Here is a 21039-nt window from a genome sequence, read left to right as displayed (position 1 = left end):
AGTTCCAGCATCGGAAATTCTATTTGACATAATCGAAAGTTCAAATTTACTTTTATAAAATTCCTCTTACAGTCTGCAAAAAATAATAAGCGGATCCAATTCGAAGATTAAGGAACAACGCAATCATTAACATTAACTGAAATAGATAATTAGATAATTTTAGCTTACACCGTCCGTTATACATTAAACGCGCAGGCAAAAACGTATTCTGCACTTGCGCACACGCATATGCGCAGTAGTCAAGGTCTTACGCGCACGCGTAAAACGCCTGTGCGCATGTGCCCACGCGGCGCATGCGCAGAAAGTTTTTAGCTTTGAGGTCCGGATTATAGATCATTCCGGATTCTGGGTGTCCGAATTTATGACTGTTGACTGTATTCTTCCTTTGTTTCCAGCAGTTCCATGGTAATACTTCTCTGAAATTTTAAAAGAGAAATTTTGGGAAAGGTTCTATGCATTTGATTTAGCTACATAAATAAAATTTGTAAAAATCGGCTGCCACCATTTCTTACTTTTTACTTGCACTCTATATACATTGCAATAAAATTGTCCAGAATGTCGACGCCATCAGTATATTTGTTGTAATTTCCAATGAGTTTAGGTTACTTCACGGATACAGACTTACTTTCTTTTTTTGAATACCTCTTGCTCACTGAAGACAGATAATTTATATCAAAGTAGTTGTCATAGCTATAGTTGTTCCATCAAATTACTACAATGCCATGCTGTTTATGAAATGTAATGTCATATGTTCCATGTTCTTCTTTTTTTTCATTTTTTTTTACAGTTATAACAGGATCATTTCCTAAACTGTACTTATGAACTGCTCTAGCTGCATGAAATTTCAGCTCATTCAATTCCAACGATAACATGTGTTCCATAAAAAAATTGGTGAAATATACGTAATGATTTGAAGAAAATTCCACTTCACACGAAAGATCGGTTACGCTTAGTCGAAGATCAGTCAATGTCTTTGAATATTTTTCTGAAATGATATAAGTACTCTTCATAGGAACACCAAACTTTGTATTCGAAATGGATGGGTTTTCCTTTGAGAAGCATTTTGTATATATGTCTACCAAAATAAGGTGTCATTTGCTCATCTGTAGAAAGACATGTTGAAAAAACTTCATATGCATGAAATTGGCATTTAAAATATTTAAATAGAGATGAATCTTAGTCCTTTTTTTGGCTTTGTCCAATCCTTCAGAAATTGTAATGCTTCATTCAACATTAAAAACCATTGTCTCAGATATTCATTATTTTGGAATACTTGTTTCGTGAAATCTGCAGGCCCATTCTTAGCTGCCCACGTACTTTCCTAAGATAGCCGCCCCCAAATTAAAAAAACAAAAAATGCCCAATGATTAATAAAATCTTTATTTCATACTCACTAAGTACTTGCATATGACAAATTGTATAAAAAGTACTTGCATAGGAGAAGTACTTACAATTAATTTAATGAATTTAAAATATTTAGGCATCGTATCACTAGAACCTGGCCACCCGCGTACTTTAATGCCCCGCTAGGAATGGCTCTGGGAATCTGTAAAATAAAGTACAGTCAAAAGTCGTTAATTCGGACACCCAGAATCCGGAATGATCTATAATCCGGACCTCAAAGCTAGAAACTTTCTGCGCATGCGCCGCGTTGGCACATGTGCACAAGCGTTTTACGCGTGCACATAAGACCTTGACTACTGCGCATATGCGTGTGCACAAGTGCAGAATACGTTTTTGCCTGCGCGTTTAATGTATAACAGACGGTGTAAGCTAAAATTATCTAATTATCTATTTCAGTTAATGTTAATGATTGCGTTGTTCCTTAATCTTCGAATTGAATCCACTTATTATTTTTTGCAGACTGTAAGAGGAATTTTATAAAAGTAAATTTGAACTTTCGATTATGTCAAATAGAATTTCCGATGCTGAAACTTCCAAAGGATCTACAAAACGAAAGTATGTTTCGATGTCCAACAAACAAAAAGTGGAATTGCTGCAAAAAATGGATAAAGACATGAAGAATGTGACAGAGAGGTTAGTGAAAACGAAAAAATTTACCGACAAGTTAGTCGGTATTCTCGACACAGCAATTAACGGGACTTGAACAGCAGAACTTTGTAACTGAACAAGAAATTATTTCTGTTTATAGAATTAAAGAGAAAGTATTATCACATAAAACGAAGCAACTTAAACAACTTACATTGAAAGAAATGTTTAATAAAGTAAACAAATAAATATTAAGCTTTTTTTTTTTTTTTTGTAAATTTTGATACCCTTTAGATCATAATTGTTCTTTATTTCATAAATTATGGTTTCATATTTTTAATTTTAGAATTTCTGCATGACATCTTATGAGATTTAAACTGATGATCTATAATCCGGAATCGGCGAAGTCCCGAGGAGTCCGGATTAACGACTTTTGACTGTACCACTATCTGTAAAAATCACTATATCCTCACAAAGACACTGCTTTGAACTGATATTGCATTATTGCAACATTTAAAAAAGTGATATTTATACTAATAAAAATTAAATAGTAACCTTACCTTATGATGCCAATATGCAGTTTAATGTTTCTAGAAGATTGCCATGTCTTCATAAAATTATGCAATTGGTTTTGCTTTCTTTAAGATCTACTCAAAATTAAAAAAAAAAAAAAAAAAAAAAAGAAACCACTAAAACAATCATTTATTTTTATACAAATTTTTAACATGAGAGAAACAGCCTTTTTTGTCCGGAAACAATGAATTTTTATTTACAATATACAAAACAAAGTAAAAACAAAAATATACTGTACAGAAGACGAAAAAATGTTTTGAATAATGTTGTGAAAACACATCAGTCATTAATGGGTTAATTAAAGGAGCACTTGCATTCAATATTATTCTGAGCTTCTTTATTTTCTCTAAAGCAAAATAATATTAGTGTCATTTACTGCATTTTATAATAACTGGATGAAAAGGAAATATTGAGTCATCTCATTATTTCTTATATAATTTAATTATTGTGTGCTTTAATGATTTGTAAGTGTTTTTTATTAACATACATTAAATTATGAGATTTATAATTTTTGAATACTTTGATACTTAGCTTACTGAATGTTTCATGTAAATTTATATCTGTATTTTCTCTTTACAGATTCATAAGTGGTCTCATACATATTTTGGCATACCTAAATGGGTTACACTTCTTCAAGATTTTCATATCATTCTACCCCGACGACATCATCGTATACATCATGTAGCTCCACATGAAACATATTTCTGTATCACAACTGGCTGGCTAAATTATCCACTTGAGAAACTATGTTTCTGGCCATTTCTAGAATGGTTGATTGAATCTCTATTTAGGTGCAAACCTAGGACTGATGATTTAAAATGGGCTCAGCGGAAAGATTAGTATATAGCATAATTTAGTCTCAATTTTTTATAAATTAGTCTATCTATTAGGCACACGTGCCTCATTTTTTTACGGAACAACCTTGAAAAATATGTAATGTTCTTTTATTTTGCAATATATCCATGTATCTTTTCTAGTACTTTGACTAGTGTGAGTCACATATGCAAAACAATTCTTGATTTTTGATAAAAAAGGTAAATTTCAATTATGATTATTATAACTAAATAACATACAGAGATACAATAGAACTCCAGTTATCTGAACTAAATGGGACTAAAATCTTATCTGGATAATGAGAAAATTTGAATTATTATGTTTGTTTTAAACATATATTTAATGTAATGCAATTAAAGGAATTTCATTTATTTATTTACTTTTGTTTATCATATTTTATTTCAGCAAAATACATAGCAGAAGAGAAAAAAAAATATTTTTATTTCCATAAAACAAAATGCATTTTTTTTTTTTTTGGTTAAGTAATAAAATATTTTTATTTATTTGTCTCAACATGTAAGCCTATGTTTCTCCAATCTAAAATAAAGCAACGAAAGGAATTTCTTCTTTGCATAGACCTAAAAATAAACACATAATTTTATATTTATTTTTTATACCGTTAGTCAAAGGAATCATTTTTTTATTATAAAGCGAAATGTACAACCTGTTTCTTTATAACTAAAATAAATTTAAAACAACATTTCTTATGTCATATAAAATGATGTTTTACAGTTATGAAAAATTATGTAAAGTAATAATGAAATATAATTTTGTTTTATTTTAAATTTAATGAAAACATTAAAATGTCATTAAATATCAAGCTGAATTTTGCTTCACTAGAAAGAAAAATAAGTGACTCAAATAACTAGAATTTTAGATAACTGGAATTCTAACATGTGGTAAAATTTTGATATCTCAAATTTCATCGGACTCAATAAAATGAATGAAGTTTCCATAATTCAGGTTATTAAAAAATGAGAAAATAATTTGCTTTTTTATTGGAACCATAGTTTTTTTGTATACCTAAAATGTTGCTTTATGCAGAATGTTTTATAATAGTAAAAATATTTAAAAAAATGAATTAGATAGTCTGAACAATGAGTTTGCCCTATTATTAATAAATAAATCTATATATTTAATTTCTGAACAAAGTAACCAGTAGCTAGTATTAGCTGTTAGCTAGTTGTCCGAGGATTAATTTTTTTTCATAATAGTCATTATTATCATCCATTCTATATCATATTTTACTAGCTTCAGTACAGCATTTAAAAACACATTTGACGTCTGGGAGGGGAAGCATTCTTGGCATTTGCAAGTATTGCTAATTGTTATAGTTGATTTAAAATCACTATGTAATTCCTTTTGATCTAAAATGATTTTAAATCACTTTTATCATCCTTTAACTTTTAAATTGTTGTTCTTTCATATATGGAATAATTTCTTCATTGTTATCTTCATGAATGATTATTAAGTTGTTATTATTGTTAACCTCAAAAAATCTCAAGACATTTCTGTCTTTTTTATTAAACATATCTCAATTTTATAAAACATATCTGTGTCAAAAAAGGCATATTTTCTGTACTTTTTCAATTAATTAATTTTATTTATGAAACAGAGAGAGGAAAATCTAAATTAGTTATAATAACTAATTAATCATCATCATTTCAGACTTTCAGAATTAGTTCAGAGGGAACTGAACATGACACTGCATAAAATACACAAATCTGTTGCAAGATCTTAGTATTAATTTACTATTAATAATTCTCTTAATAAGGCTGCTCCATTAATTAACTTACAATTAATTATATTAATTACAATTTGATCTGATGAATGAAATTATGCAGTGCACCAGCTATTGATTTTGATATACTAGGAAAGAAATAATTGAATTTGAGTGCAGTGAAATCTTCCTAAGATGTTGTTGCATAATTTTAGTTGTCTGAGGATTGTCTTTGAGAGCATAATTGTAGGCATATCTAGATATTCATTTAGGTTTTGAAGAACAGTGATCAGTTTCAAAGACGATCATCTGTGGCAGTTTAATGTCATGAGAGGTTTCACTATATTTTAAGATTTAAAATTATTCCACAAAATCAAAAGCTGTTATTCATAGGTATAGACTCAAGTGTTTATATTTTAATGTGAAAATTGCTTTTTTTAAAATTAATTTTAATGAAACTTCATTTAAATAGTTAATCTTTTTATAAATGTAAGAGACATGCATCAACAGTAAATGTTGCATTCATTACATGAGAATTTACCAGGTCTTCTTCAAAAAGTTAGAAAATTACTGTTATTATAACAGCTTATATCAAATCAAAGAAATAAGACTTAACTTCATTGAACGTTTTCAATGTCATGAATTAGAATTTCTTCCTGATAAAATAAAAAAATAGTTTTCCTTCCTGACAAAATAAAATGGTACATAAAATGCGCCAAGCCACAGACATTTGAAGATGCAATAAATGAGAAATGTACAGTTGATAAAAGCATCTACATAGAATGGCAGAATAAGATTTGACTGAGTGTCTAGTGTGAAGAATGTTTTGAACTGAATTTTATAAAATAGAGTCTGTATATAATTCAGAAGTCAAACAACAAACAACAACAGTCTGTATATGTTGAACAACAGTCAAACAACAGTCTGTATATGTTGAAATGTGTATGAATCTGTAATATGCTGTCTGTATATGAGTGAAAATGTAAGAGCATACCATAGATTTTATGATAACTTGAAAAATTCAAGAAAAATATTTTCCTATCATCATATTTTTTCAATTCTGGGAAGCAAAGTATATAAATGTCACTAAATTTGAGATGTGTTTTAGAATCTGAGATTTTTCACCATTATTAATTATAATTTTAATATACGTGCAACTGTTGTATATAAATGAAAATCAAAATTAATTGTTAAAAATAACTGATAGATGTATTTTATCGTTTTATTTCAATTACTTTATTTGCTCCAAGTCAAATTCATTTCCTCCATCTGATCTTTGTGTTGGAGTTAAGACATATGTTTTAGAACTAATGACATTTTAGAATTGAAGTATAATTATAATTTTTTTAAGCAATATTTAACATGAGTTTCCAAACAAAATTATAGTATTTTTGAGATATCAAAGTTTACTATTTCTTATAATTTTAGACCTTTTTATGTTTTAATTTTTTTCTTCATTCATTAATTTAATGCAAAACGATTTCTCCTAAGTATACTATAAAGTATATATTATTTCTCAGCATTCTGAGGAATATTAAAGGTATAAGCTAAAATCAATAAATTTTTATTTGATTAATATAAATATTATTGGTTTTCAACTACAATTCTTGTGATTTTGGATTGTTAAAATTATTAAATTAATTTTAGTAAACATGTTTGTACCATTTAGCACAATGTATCAAATCTTGCATCACAATGCAATACAAACATTTTGTATATTGCTATAAACATGTAAAAATGAGCACATAACATGCATGTCTTAATTAAAAATGCAAAGTTATTGTGACTTACACTTGTTGAAACTGTCCTGTAACAACATATTTGCCTAACTTGTTGACGTCTTGAATATTTGTTTGTTTTAATATTTCAGTGTTGTGTACTGTTTGACAGATGTGCTGCCCATAGTGTTTATACTCATTTTTAATAAGATTTAATCTGTACATATCTATTTTACTAAAAGAATTTTTTATGAAAACTAAGAAACACTTACCCGGTTCTGTTAAGAGGGAAATGAAGATATTTAATTTTTATTTTAATCAATTGTAAAAAAAAAATTAGTATTATTTGTGAATAATTTTAAGTCTAAAGTAGTATATTATTAAAAAGTTCAAATGTGCCTTGAGTATCATTTCATGTTGCATGAATTTCATGTAAAGGAAAAAAATTTCTAGTCTTTAAATTATAGTTTTAAAAAATGTAATGTTACAAAGATTCCTTTACATTAAAAGACTTATTTGAGACATAGTTATTAAGTTATTAAGTTAAAAGTAATACAAATTTCAACTATTTATTTATTAGAATTTTAAGGTTTGTATGCTGTTAAATATTAAATGTTTTTTTTCAGTTCCTTTCAATATTAAATATCTTTCTACCTCTTATTAATTATATCACGAATGATCTGCATAGGTGGATCAACACAGAAAGCACAAGGGATGATATTCTTTGAACAACAATACATCAAAGTTTCAAATTTGTCCGTAAACATCTTTATGAATCGTAATTTAATTTGTTGATTTGATTGAGCACAATGAGAGAATGAGGCAGTTTTTTAATCCAAAATATATATTTGTGGAACCTGAGAAAAAATTTTTGAAAGATTATGTCTGGTTTGTGGTGAATTGTTTCTTGCCAAGTCTTTGTTATATTGCAATATGATTTTTACAATTAATGTTGTAATTTGCTCTGAAGAGCTGATGTTATGTACTTATTATGCTTTTTTATACATATAGATGTAGTAATGTCCTTTTATGTGAAGACTGCATTGTCACAGTTGGTGCCTATTACATAAAAGCTCTTATACAGCTTGCAGGGTAAATTTTATTAAGCATAGACCTAATACAGAATTTATAAAAATATAATTCCAAATTTTTATCTCTTTCAGGATCATATCCAAAGCATAGAAGTTTTGTACTTATATGATTTTTTTTTTTTTTTTTTTTTTTTTTTTGCATCCATTTTTTAAACTGGCAGATAATGTTTCAAGCTGAAACACACTTTCTTAATTTATGAATTTCCTAATATTAAAAAACTAGAAATTTGTGTCTTTTAATTTCTCTTAAAATGCATTATGCATGGTGTAAGTTATTAAAAATTCCCCGGATTTCTGAATTGTTGTATAAATATTTATGTAACCCACTGTCTTCATTACCTTAAACAAAATATTTTTAAATTTTAGATTTTTAGCTCATTGTTCATCTTTAAGAGTGCATTTGGTTTTCATTGCTGTTAATCTATGTAAGACTTAAAATACTTCTCAGTAAGAAATATAAGAGATTTGTTTTTTCGGTTAATAAGTTTCCTTAATTTTAATTTCTTCTTGATTGTTTTATATTAAATCATAGTTTTATTGTATTAAATTTGAACATTTGAAAAGTTAAAAAGTATCTAAATGAACTTTTATACCTACCCTGTTACTCTTTTTAAAAAAATATTTAATCACATTGACTTCGGGTATGTATGTTGTCTTAATTTGCTCATTGCATATACCTGTTAAATATTTTGTGTGTGCCCTACCTACACAATTTAGAAAGGTATAATATTTTATTTCCTGATGAGTATTTATACCTTTCATATTTATTTTTCATTGCATATATTTTGTACTTTAAACTTTTACAATTTTGAATTTCCTTTTGTTAACATAGCTATCATTAGCCATTGAATCATTAAGTCTCAACGATTAAAACCTTTTTAACTAATTTATTCCTTATAGTGTGTTTATAACTGAGTGAATTATATGTATGTCAATTTTATTATTTTTGAATTGTGCAAAAGAGTATCTGTTGTTAATATAAATATATGTAAAATATTTGATAGTTTCGATTTTGATACAGAAAAGTAATGAGAGCTCCCATTTATAAAATTTAGATATCCATGTTTATAAGTCTGTACTCCTAGATCTCCATGCATATATATATAGCTTGCGAAAATTCTATAATCTAATATTTGAAATAAGTGCCACAAAATTACCAGCAGGTGAAGAAGCACATGTAAAATACAGAATTGATTGTAAGGAGATTTTATATATTTTTATATCATTAATGTTAAATATCTTTTAATATTGTTGATGAATCAGATAAACCAGTGTTTCCTAATTAAATTAGTGACAGGTTCAGATCATCTTTATATTTTATACAGTGTAATAACTGAATCTCTTTAGTATTTTATTGCAATAGATAAAAAAGCCTGGAGGCATAACAGGCAAAACGTTTTCTCGAATGAAACTCAGATGCCTTTAAGTTGAAGGTATTTAAACACTGTGGAGGCGATTGAGCCCTTGTGTCTTTTTTCAATATATCGTAATTAAGTGCAGCTACGCTGCATACTAGCCTGTTAGGAGAGAAAGGGAAAAATTATTTTTGTTCTTGAGGTATCAAACCTATAAATAAATTGACCATAATCGCACTGCTTTTATATATCAATAATTTAAAGTTTGCATTGTAGCACTGAACTTATTTACAAAATAGGTGACCGAGATGCATGGATTAATGAAAATATCAATGATAAAAATACCAAACATGCTTATAACCTTTCCAGGAACTCTTTATAAAGAGCTAAATTGCCGTCTTAAATTAGTAGAGTTACTTTAATGCTAAGCAGAAATCTGTTATCATTTGTAAATTCATTATTCTCTGCCTTCCATTTGATTGGGTTGAGTGGTGAGAAAACTGATATAGTAAACCTTTTAGATTTTCAAATAAAATGCTATGATCAGGAATCAGTTCCTTTACCAAGGTACATAAAAAGTACTGTTTTAATTAAAAAAAAGTACTGTTAATATGGTATTATACAGAATGCTGCTCAGTTGGTAGGATTCTAATCAGTCACAATTTTTCATTATTTTCTTGTATTTAGAGAGATAAATGCTTTAATATACAGGCATTGTTACATGCACAAGCTCTATGTTAGGATTACATTAGCACTTTAATACACAAAAAATACAATAAGAATGAGCTGGCCCAAGTATTTTTTTCATCAGCCTGCATACTTAAAATATTCTTAACTTCTGAAGTAAATTTTTTATATATTGGAAACATTCGTAATTCATTATTTTTTAATAAATATGTTTGGCATTTTGTTTTTTTCCTACATTGTTAAGTTTGCTTTAAGCAGTTTTGTAGCTACTAACACTTTCACAGGGCATTGTGTAATAAATTATTAGCTATGGGCATTTTAAAAATAATAATGGAATATGTATAACTGCATAACTCTTATCATATTGCCTCAATTTCAGTACAAAAATTATTTTCTATTTTCCCCCTTTTATTTTGATAGGTTTAGATGATCTGGCCAGTTGATAAATCTTTTATGACAGGAATAACATCAGTAAAACAAAAGCCTTTCCATTTAACAACAGTTAATTTATATTAAATGGGAGTCTCTTTTCAACTGTCTTGTATATTAGTAAGAATAAGAAATGCAAAAGTTATATTTTTGATGGGTATTTTTTATTATTTAATATTCATTGTTATTAAAGTAGGAAGAATAGTCCACATACCCCCACATCAGAGTATGCAGCTGATGGTTACCCCCACCCAAATAATAATTTATTCATGTTTTTGTTGTAAGGTTTAGATAATTTGAAATTAACTAATATTTTGCATATATTAATAGATGAATGTTTTCTAGTCTGTTATTGAATAGAAATTTTTGATGGGAGTAAAAGTTTTAGTGATAGCTATTTATGCTTTAATTATATGTATTTTCTTTTATTTTGCTATGCCATGTTGCCTCTGTGGCTTTAAAATGATACAGCTGTGCTCATGTCGTTCGTTTGTGAAAGAAATATCTGTGGGGGTTATCTCTTCTGTTTCCTTGGTAAATATCTCAGGAAGCTTTTATTTTATTGTTACTAATTAAACAACTGGAATGTGACTTAGAAGTCTGTAATTCTTTTCACTAATGCTCCTTTTCTATTGTTTCTTTTACAGATATATTTTTTTATTTCAAACACATGCATGTTAGTGATTCAATATTTGTATGTTTTAAAAAGGAGCATTTTTAATTCTGTAGTTTTTAGTAAAACGAGTGCCTATATGTAGTTATCATGTTTATATGTTATATTCTTGACTTGTGACTTCATAAACAGTTTTAAGTAATTCTCAGATGCCTGCAGTCATTATGTCTTCGAAATTTTCTGTAACGATGTTAGAATATTTTATTTGAAATTTTACTCTATTTGAAATAAAATATTCTAAAATCAATATATATGTAAAGATATTGTAAAATTGTTAAATGAAATGTTTAAAATAAGGATGGTAAATGTACTGTGGTTAAAGAACTTACTAAACTAATTTATGTAATATTTTTAACCTAATTTTCTGTATATAAAATTGTAGATATTACTTGCTTGCATGTTGCTTCTATATTTATAGCAGCTGTAGAATGAGACGTACATCATATTCATGTTTACTATATAGAAATTATTCAAAACATTGCTTAGTAGCTCAAATATGGTTTATTTAGTACATTTATTTCTATTTGTAACTAATATCATTGCACCACTATAAATTTTAGTGATGCCAACTATCAAAGTAATGTTTTATGAATTTATTGTATAGAAGCTTGATCTTTGTGTTAATTCGAAATGCAATTTTTTTAGCCAATTTTCATGTTAAAATAAATTGTGAGTTTTACAGAAACCATAAGACAAAGTATCAGGTTTGTGCTTTTTAAGGGCTTTTGCCATTGCTGTATACAATCATAACTTTACATATCACAAATTGATGGTGCACTTACAGCTTTGCCTCTGTTATTTTTTGCACAGTTTGCAGTATTTTTCTAAAGACATTGTCAGTTTTTGTAGCAATACAAGAAACCTGTGTAGACAATTATGGAGCTGACTTGCAGTCATCTGTTGGTAATAGAATTCCATTACCAAGTTTCTGTGATATTCACTGCTCCTCAGTCTTGGATTCCAGTAGCTGTATGCAACTCATTGCTAGATGATGGGATTTTTGGATGGGAAGTTATTTTAGCATTGTGTTGCTGCTGAAGTTACTGAATATCAAAAGTCTTTACTGTATGCTTAGCCATTTCAGTTGCTTTCACATGATAGAGCTTTCAGGCAGTAGCATTTTTAATGCATTTCTTCTACCGTTATGTCCGGTAAAGGTAATTTGTACATAGAATTAAATGTAAGATTTAAGGAATGGATCTTTCTTCAGCATTTTTTGGTTAAAATATTGCTTCTTTCATAACTGTGTTGAATACATGTTCAGAAAATCAACTAAAGTAATATAAAAACACATTAAATGACTTTTACTTTACCGAAATGGAAATGCTGAGCTTTTTTAAAGGTATTTAATCCTTTAAGTAGCCAAAGATTTTGCCCTAAAACATTAAACTTCCAAAAAAAGGCCATGAATAAATGGTATTTTCTTAACTATAATTCCAAAATGACCTTCCTACTTTATAACTTGACTCTTTATCTACCAATATGAATACTAGCTTAATTGTCTGGACACATTTTGAGATTTATGTCTGTGTACTTAATTGTACCATGGCAAATATTTTTTAATGTATTTATACAGCTTGACTGCTTGCAGAATTTAAAACAACGTGTCTCTTTGATCTAAATATTTTGATAAAGATTGTGCCACCAGTCATTTTTACTGACTCAAAATATAAAATGCCTTCCTTTTTAAAGATTGCATTTGTTTTTCAAGAGATTATGTATATTGTAATTTTTAACTTTTATTTGTGAGGCAATATTTACAGCACTTAACTTCTCAAATAGTTATGTATTTAAAGAACAAGTTTACATAAATGTAAACTTGTTTGTGTTAATTATGCTGTATAATAATTGTCAGAATATATGTTCTGCCATTTAACATTGTTAATTCCCTGTATTTATTACATAGTGAAGGATAATCTGTAGAATCCAAAAGGAATAAAGAAATTCAACAAATTGCTTAAAATGTATCTATTATCTATTGTTATAATTGTGCAATAGTTGTTTACAGAATTAATAATAAACTTGAGAAATACTTAAAAAAAAGGTAATAAGATAAAATATTTGTGTAAATATTCATATACTGCACTGTGAAATTTAGCTTATGTTCCTTTGAAAAAATATTATTTATTGAAACAACCAGTTAAGTATGTAAGGAATTTTAATATCAGAAATTTTGTGCTGAGATATTATTAAAGAAGATTAAATTCAGGTGATGCATTGAGTTAAGCAGTTTTTTTAAATTAAATTTTATTGATCTTGGAGTTTCTCTGTGTGTTTAGGAATTTAAGGTTGTTTTAATTTCATGCCAGTATTTTATGTGGCCATTATAATATATTAAAATTAATATTTCGAAAATTGTTTTTCTAGCTTCTTTACCAAAAATATGCCATTTAAAAATTTTTGCACTTGTTATTAGAGGTTTAAAATGAAATTTAAATCTGAGAAATTAAGATTAAAATTTCAATTAAATCACTAGTGCCCAATGCAATAATTAAAATATATTACTATAAAATAGTATTAGAAGCTTTAAATTTAAGAATGTTGATTAATAACTTGATTCTGAGAACTAGCCTGGTGATATAGGGTTATTATGCAGTGGCAGACAAACCAAACTACATCAGGTGTAACTCTTGACTTAAATGGTTTTGCTAGTTTTTTTTAACAAGCTTGTTAGTCATGCTTTAGACTACTTTATTTCACTGAAGAGCAGGTCTGTTGTGAGGAAAAAATGAAATTTAATTTATGAATTTTATTTCTATCTAATTTCTAGCCATAATGTATACAGTCATGATATGATGATGGCTTGCACAAGAAACTTTCTTAAGATGCTTAACTAATAGTTCCAGACAACTTTGGTCATTGAGAAGATGACCACCATAGAGGAGAACATGATAACTATTGATGTTCAGTACTATTATTTAATAATGTTTCTGGAAATACTGGTCATTTCCAGAGATGTTCATCTTAGAGAAGTAGCTGCCACAAGAAGTTTTATTTTATTTTTAAATTTGTTCTTGCTTTAATATAACTGAAAAGAATATCATGTATTCACAACAATGTCAAACCTATAATAAACTAAAATGTTGTCACTTTGTTAATAATACAGTTTAATCAAGATATTGCAATTTGAATTTGGCATTATTTGAGAAGTTTTGCTGTAAATAATTCTGCTTAAATAGGTTTGTAAAAGATTAATATGTATGCCTTTTAAAATATTTTTGTTTTCTCCTTAAAAATATTTGTAAAAGATTTCTCATCAAATGTATTCTTAGAACTGAATTCACGGTTTCATTTTTGTGTGGTGGAGTCATTTTAATAATGGATGTGATACAAATGCCTTCTCTGTTTGGCCTACTTTCATCTTGATTTCGTGAACTATTTTACAGTATCTACATCTTTATTATTCAACATTTGATTTCTTAAGCCAAGCTGCAAATACGTATGTTGGTTAATGTTTACTGATATCAGTAAGATAATTATTTTTGAAATCTTCTCGTTTTTTGAAAACCATTACTTGTTTAGAATTTAAATCAGTACATGACTAAGCATACTAAAGTTCTTTTTGATAAACATCTATATTTTGCTTCAGAAATGTGTAACTTTTCTTCCATACTACATAGTATTTTGCCATTGATGTATTTTTGCTATAGGAATTAATACATAAAAATTTGTAGATTGCAAATAAAATTTTTTTAGAAGCATGTAGTTGAACATTTAAGAAGAGAATTGCTAATTGTGTGTTAACTGGACACAGAAGAATAGATCACAAAATATCATTTATGAATTCTCAAATAATCAAAATTTTTGATGAATCAAAAGTTGCCATTTAGAACTTACTGAAATAGAATCCAAATGATTTAAAGAGAATGTTTTATAGGAAAATGAATTCCTATAAAACATTCATTTTCCTATAAAACATTCATTAATATAAACTTTGGGGATTTTCTTCTGTAGAAGGACTTGTAAACCTTTTACACAAATGGAAAATCGGCAATTTTGCTCTTAATCCTGTTTCAATTAGAATAGAATCAAATCGAATTGCCTTCAAGATAAGAAAACTGTATTTGGTAATTATCACATTCTTCTTCCTAAGCATCATTAAATCATTTTATACCTGCTTATATATCTGCTGTTAATTTTCCTCCAGTATTTTTATTACATATGTTGAATTCATTAATTCTTCTAATAACATTTTAATGCTCCTGAAATATTGGCTAATAATTTCGAAGTGATAAAAATAGAGAATTTTCAGACGTTCAGAATTTTCACATGTTTGTTTGGTGTATCATAAATTATTTCTGAACAGAAAATTCATAATTACCTATTTTTCCAAACTGCATTAGAGTGAAATACTATCGTTAATGCCATATAATTTTATAATCTGAATTCAAGATTTTTACATTCAAGATTTACTAATTTTTACATTTAATAATTTTAAATTCACATGTTTCTGTGAGTGTAGGGATTAATTTAGTTAATTTTGAAAATACTGGAAAGGTAGAGCTTTTAAATTAAAATAATAAAATAATGGAATTATTTCTTTCTTAGGAACTGCTAAAAAAATCCTGATTCAAAAGGCTTGAAAATCACCAATTTATAGCATGGGAAATTGTGTAGAAATGTTCGGCTGTATATTTAATAAGAAACTTAGAATCAAAAGCTTTCATTATATTTATGCAGTGATATGCATAAACTAATTGTGAATATTTTTGCTAATAAATGGAACTGAAAAGTGGCAGAACTGTTTTTTCAGATTGTACAAATTTAATGGTAAAAATGTGTAATTTGTAAATTTGATGACTGTATTTGAAAAAGGAGTAAAGGTAATTTGAATACCTCTCTGGGCACAAAATTTCTTCTGAGTGAAGTATAATGAACCTTAAGTGACTATTTTAATGAAATGAATATTGAGTGTTTTTTTATTGCACAAGTTAAATATTTTGTGTAATTTACGTGTATTTTGATGTAGTATAAAGTTGCATTTATTGTCTCTGTTAATATTATGTGAAATGAATATTTTATAGTGGCATAATTGCAGATGTTAATGAACTAAATGAGATTATGAAGGAACTTGAACATGTTTACTGTAGTGTAAAGTAAAACTTTCTCTTTGATATGCTATTTCTAACTAATTTTATTTTGATTTTTTAAATTAAAAATGTCTAACTGACTAAATCATTCCAAATATTTAACTTCAGAACTATTTTCTTCCTAATTTGGGTTGTATTAAATTTCTGGTGTAAAAACTTTAGAACTGAAGCTTTATCAATTTAATCCACTTTCGCTAATGTACTTAGTTGGGATATGAAACGGCTAAAGAGAGTTTAGAGAGTTTTAATTGAATATCTTTTGTTTAAACGCGAAGAATATGAAAATTGGAATGTTTTACTGTGGAATGGTGTATGCATTGAGAGGATACACAAATCCACTGATAATAAATTACCATTTTATTGGTACAATAATCGATAAATATGCTATTATTTGTGGAAACTAATACTCTAATTAAAGTATTTAGTTTAGAGTAAATATTTATTGCAAATATGGGACAGTAAAAACGTACTAATTTTTACATTTTTAGAAATAATGTCACTCTGACAAATGATCGTTATTCTTTTGAATGAGTTTTAAGAACCATCAGAGAAATTTCTGGTTAGTTTCTAGTTAGGAAAAGAGGATAAATTAATTTTGTACTTAAAATTAGATTATGTTCACGGTATAATTTATTTTTGTCTGGAATTTATTGAATTTTTTAATAACAAAGTTCAATACGTGTTCAAGTTTCTCCTCATTAATTCTGTAATGTGCAAATTTGATTATTATTTCTCTGCTTCGTACTTACCGTTTAACAGATCATTTGTAATGAAATTAACTTCGACAAATAGAGCACCCCTAAATATTTCAAACAACAGAGATGCTTTTTAGTACATTAAAAAAGTACTGCTAATACTTTTAGAGTAAATTTGTTACGGGTGACTTCTTTAACAAATATAAAATAATTAAAAGTTTTTTTTTTGGGGGGGGGTGAGTGGCGAGAGAATTCATCTCGATTTTATATATGGTAACATATTATTTTCTTCTGTTCTTTCAGTAAATTTCTTAGTAACCTTTTCTAAAATTAAACCTTTCCCCCCTGCTAACTTGAATGTTTCTTGTAGCTTCTGCGCTATCTAATCTAAATATGACATTTATTTTTCAATGTCACCTACCATTTTTAAAAGAATCGAAATGATGTTTGAAATTAAAAACCTTAAAAGTTACTTTATTTTTTGTTGTAAAAAGTATTTCGTATATGAGAATTTAATCAATCACAGCTGTTTGCAATTTAATAAATCGAATTATTTACTTTCATTGGCATTAGTATGAGTACCTATTTAGAGCCGAATAGCAATCAGTCATGATATTTTGATTCATTTATCCACTGTGGCATGTTTTCAGAACTGTAAAATGATCTGCAATCGAAATCTTAAATATAGATTGGTAATTATTAAAATCTGGGGCTTAATTGTGTTTTTTAATTGTGAATTGTAATACCTTTTTTAAAAAATGAGCTCATTATATTTCTTCTTTGCAATAACTGGCTGCTGGCTTGGTCAGCCACCTAAAATAGTTAAAAAAAAAAAAAAAAAAAAAAGTAATGTTTTTAATGAGTCTGGCTAGTGTAATTTTACTGGTTGCTCTAGTAATTATTAAAATTATAGATGAAGAAGTCCGTATATTACTTTTAAATCGCTTAGCTTGTTAAACAACTACAGACAGATTAAATTTGAAAGAAAAATTAAATACCTTACTCTTCGCCGAATGGCAACAAACTGGCACGTGGAAGATAAAAATATTTTGTATCGGGCAGTAGCAATAAATTTCTTTTAAATCACTGAATTTTTTTATTAAATTTGAAAGACAAATATCTAACGCTTTGTAGAGTGACAGACCACCCGTTGTTTTTTAATTACCGAGTTTATTAATCAAGAATTGATAGAATTCGCGCAAAATATTAATTAAATCAAAAATTAATTCAAAATTCTATCTTCGAGATATACATGTTCGGGTTTTCGATTACATGTGTTCAAAATTTAGTGGCTTTAGGCGCAGCCATTTTTTCGCAATGCCAGGAACATGCACACAGGTTCTTCATTACTTAATTCGCAATGCCAGGAACATGCACACAGGTTCTTCATTACTTAATTCGCAATGCCAGGAACATACTCGCAGATTCTTCATTACTTAATAACACTGACTTATTTGTGATATGAGAATTTCAGTTCAACGTCTGTTAAACGGTAAATACCTTTTCAAGTGCGTTTTCCAAATTGTGTTTTACTCCGTTTGAAGTGCAAAATATTGTAGTAATGAGGATACGTTTAAGTACGGATGAAAATTAAATGCAATTGACTTATTTAAACTTGGTACTTGGCTCTTCACTATAGCCGCAAATAAATGAAACAAATAATTTATGAAGCATTAAATATGTTGTACCATGTTCCGTCTGTGTACTGTAAACTTAAATGTATCGTCTAATTAGTAAGATCAATTAATAGGGAGAAAAATTATATAAAACAGTGTTCAATGTATAGAAAATTTCTTTATCTGTTCACCAGATTACCTATCATGCAGAAATAACACATATTTAACTTTTAAAGAGTTGCATAAGTTGTAACCTTGTATATTTGTGTATGTACCCTTATGTCAGCATTTACGTTTAAATTTGTGTAGGTGATTTCCGTGGTTGAGTGAATCTTTATAGGGATATACAAATCATACATTATGCTAATTATACAATATTTGTGTCTTATGACAATAATTTTATTTGGTTTTCTTTTTCTTGAAGGTGCGGGAGAGAAAAAAACAAATTCGCACAAAATCCTAATATAAATGATAATGCATTTCTTCTTGTTCTGCTCATTCTCAATGCTTATTTGTTCTTTCTAAAATAATAGAAAATGTTTGGATTTTTTTTAATGAATCTTGACTCATAAGAAATGTTGATTATTAGGAAAACTTTTGATTATGAAAACAACCACCCAGTAATGTACTGCCTTTTTTTAAATCTCAAATTTGCAACTTAATGCTTCCAGCGAGAAAACACATTTTTATTATCAGCTGTGTAAACATGTAAGACTGTGATAAGTTTTCTAAAGGTAAGAAATGTATCTCTTAGATTAATTATTTTGATCAACAAAGCACCAAATAAATTCCACTCTAAAGCGTTTTATTTACAGAATTTACTTTTTCTCAGATATAAGAATAAAGTGTTTAATTTAATAGTGGTCAGCAGGGCTTGGCAGTGTTGGTTCGTATGACATTCAACAAAAAACTTTTGGCGCATACTGTCGTGTAAGGCTGGTATCACGCATGCATTTATTTCAGACGAACACAACTATTCTGCCTGCTTTAGCATTGAAAGAAAGACGCGCGATTTTTTCTTTCGAAAAAATTGTAAGTTGTTCGTTTTCAACAACTAAATAGCTATCAGCATCGAAAACTCCGTCGTCAACTATAATTTGTAATAGAGAATTAGTTTCTCCGTTCCCCCAAACGATTCGCTGTATTTAGCTGTTTCATGACTTGTGACAAAACAAAAAATCGTTCTAAACTCTTTCGAAATGTTTTGAATGTGTGATATGACCTTTTAACGGAAAAGAATCGGTATTTTTAAGATTTAGATCTGAAACATCATTCTGTTAAATATGGCTAATAAAATGTAAACGTGTCGAAATAATAGCGAAATATTCCATAAAGAAACAACTATGTTTGATACCGAATTTGATTACTACCGCGAGAACTGCTGCAATAACAATGGACAAATTAGCAATATTTTTCGTCTTTAGCTTCTCGGCCACTACTTGCTGTTGTCTTAAATGAAAAATGAGATATCTATTGTATTATGAAGCGTTAGCTGCAAAAGTATCTAGCAAGTAGACGTTAGACAACTTGCAAAAATGTAAAAAAATAAAAAGAAGTACTCGATCAAAAGCTTGGATCATGAAAAGAAGATTAAAAATAGTAATAGTTTTGAAAAAAATCGGTGTAATCGAAATACCATAGTTCTGATACTGAAGAATTTTTTAATAAAGAATTAAATTATATGTTATTTACATGGAAAATGTTATGTTAAATTATATGTTATTTACATAGAAAAAATAATAGAAGTTCCAGGTTTAAATAAGTCACTAAATTGAGTTAGGTAGATATTAAGCATGTTCCTTCTGTGTACTGTAAATCAAAATGTATAAACTAATTTGGAAAACGCTGTGTATCCGTTTCAGTTCTATTCTAATTAGGCTATTTGTGATGTTTAGCCAATTAATCATGTCTTCATTGTTATATCCCAGTATTCTTCCTTGATATCTTTCAAATATGTGCTTTTTATGGAAACGTTTTTAATGAAATATTTTATAACGCAAAATTGAGTGGATCCTGATACGAAATTGTGTGATTAAAAACAATGCATATTTTATGTAATTTATACCGTTCTGAGAGAAAATGATTGTGGAATTAAATACAATATTCCGGGGTATTCCTTGTACTTTCTTCCTCGGCTAATGAGAAACTCTTGCCATTTTATGTTATCCACTGAAATTTTGCTGAGCTTCAAAAAATAAGAAATTTTTTAAATAAAGAAATTAAAGAAACATAAGTGTCTTTTTCTTTTCGTTTTGAAAATTTCTTTTTAACTCATGAGCAAATAAATTTTAACCGCAATCTGCTGCCACCTGGAAGAACATTACCTTGAAACTTACCACGGATATTATCACTGGCTGCGAAGTTAATGCTTGAAGCCGTGAGCTTGATTCCCGTGTAAGGCTTAATTGTTTGCCTAGTCTACACTGATTTACTCTCTGGTATGTGTAATATATAAGTTGGCCGATTGATTCGAGCTAACTGCCGCCGAATGTTACCTAGCGAGCGTAAGACCTTTGGAAAGAACATATTTAAAAAATGACTAAATTTAAAACTTCTGTGGTACTAAAAT

At 28.1% G+C, this 21039-nt stretch overlaps 1 protein-coding gene across 1 annotated transcript in view; it reads left to right on the top strand.

Annotated features, from left to right (window-relative positions):
* Nucleotides 1-20703, top strand: part of Kua (Plasmanylethanolamine desaturase Kua) — a 135113-nt gene extending 114410 nt beyond the window's left edge. Inside the window, exon 5 of the mRNA XM_085811979.1 lies at nucleotides 3142-20703. Within this exon, the coding sequence (XP_085668105.1) occupies nucleotides 3142-3402 (261 nt within the window). The 3' untranslated portion in view covers nucleotides 3403-20703. The remainder of the gene's footprint in view (nucleotides 1-3141) is intronic.
* The last annotated feature ends 336 nt before the right edge of the window (nucleotides 20704-21039 follow it).

Source organism: Stegodyphus dumicola, chromosome 2, assembly GCF_044657685.1.
Source record: "Stegodyphus dumicola isolate Sdum_Otavi_A_Nest chromosome 2, ASM4465768v1".
Lineage (NCBI taxonomy): Eukaryota > Metazoa > Arthropoda > Arachnida > Araneae > Eresidae > Stegodyphus > Stegodyphus dumicola.
Note: the sequence above shows the minus strand (reverse complement) of the source record. Positions and strands in the feature narration are given on the sequence as shown.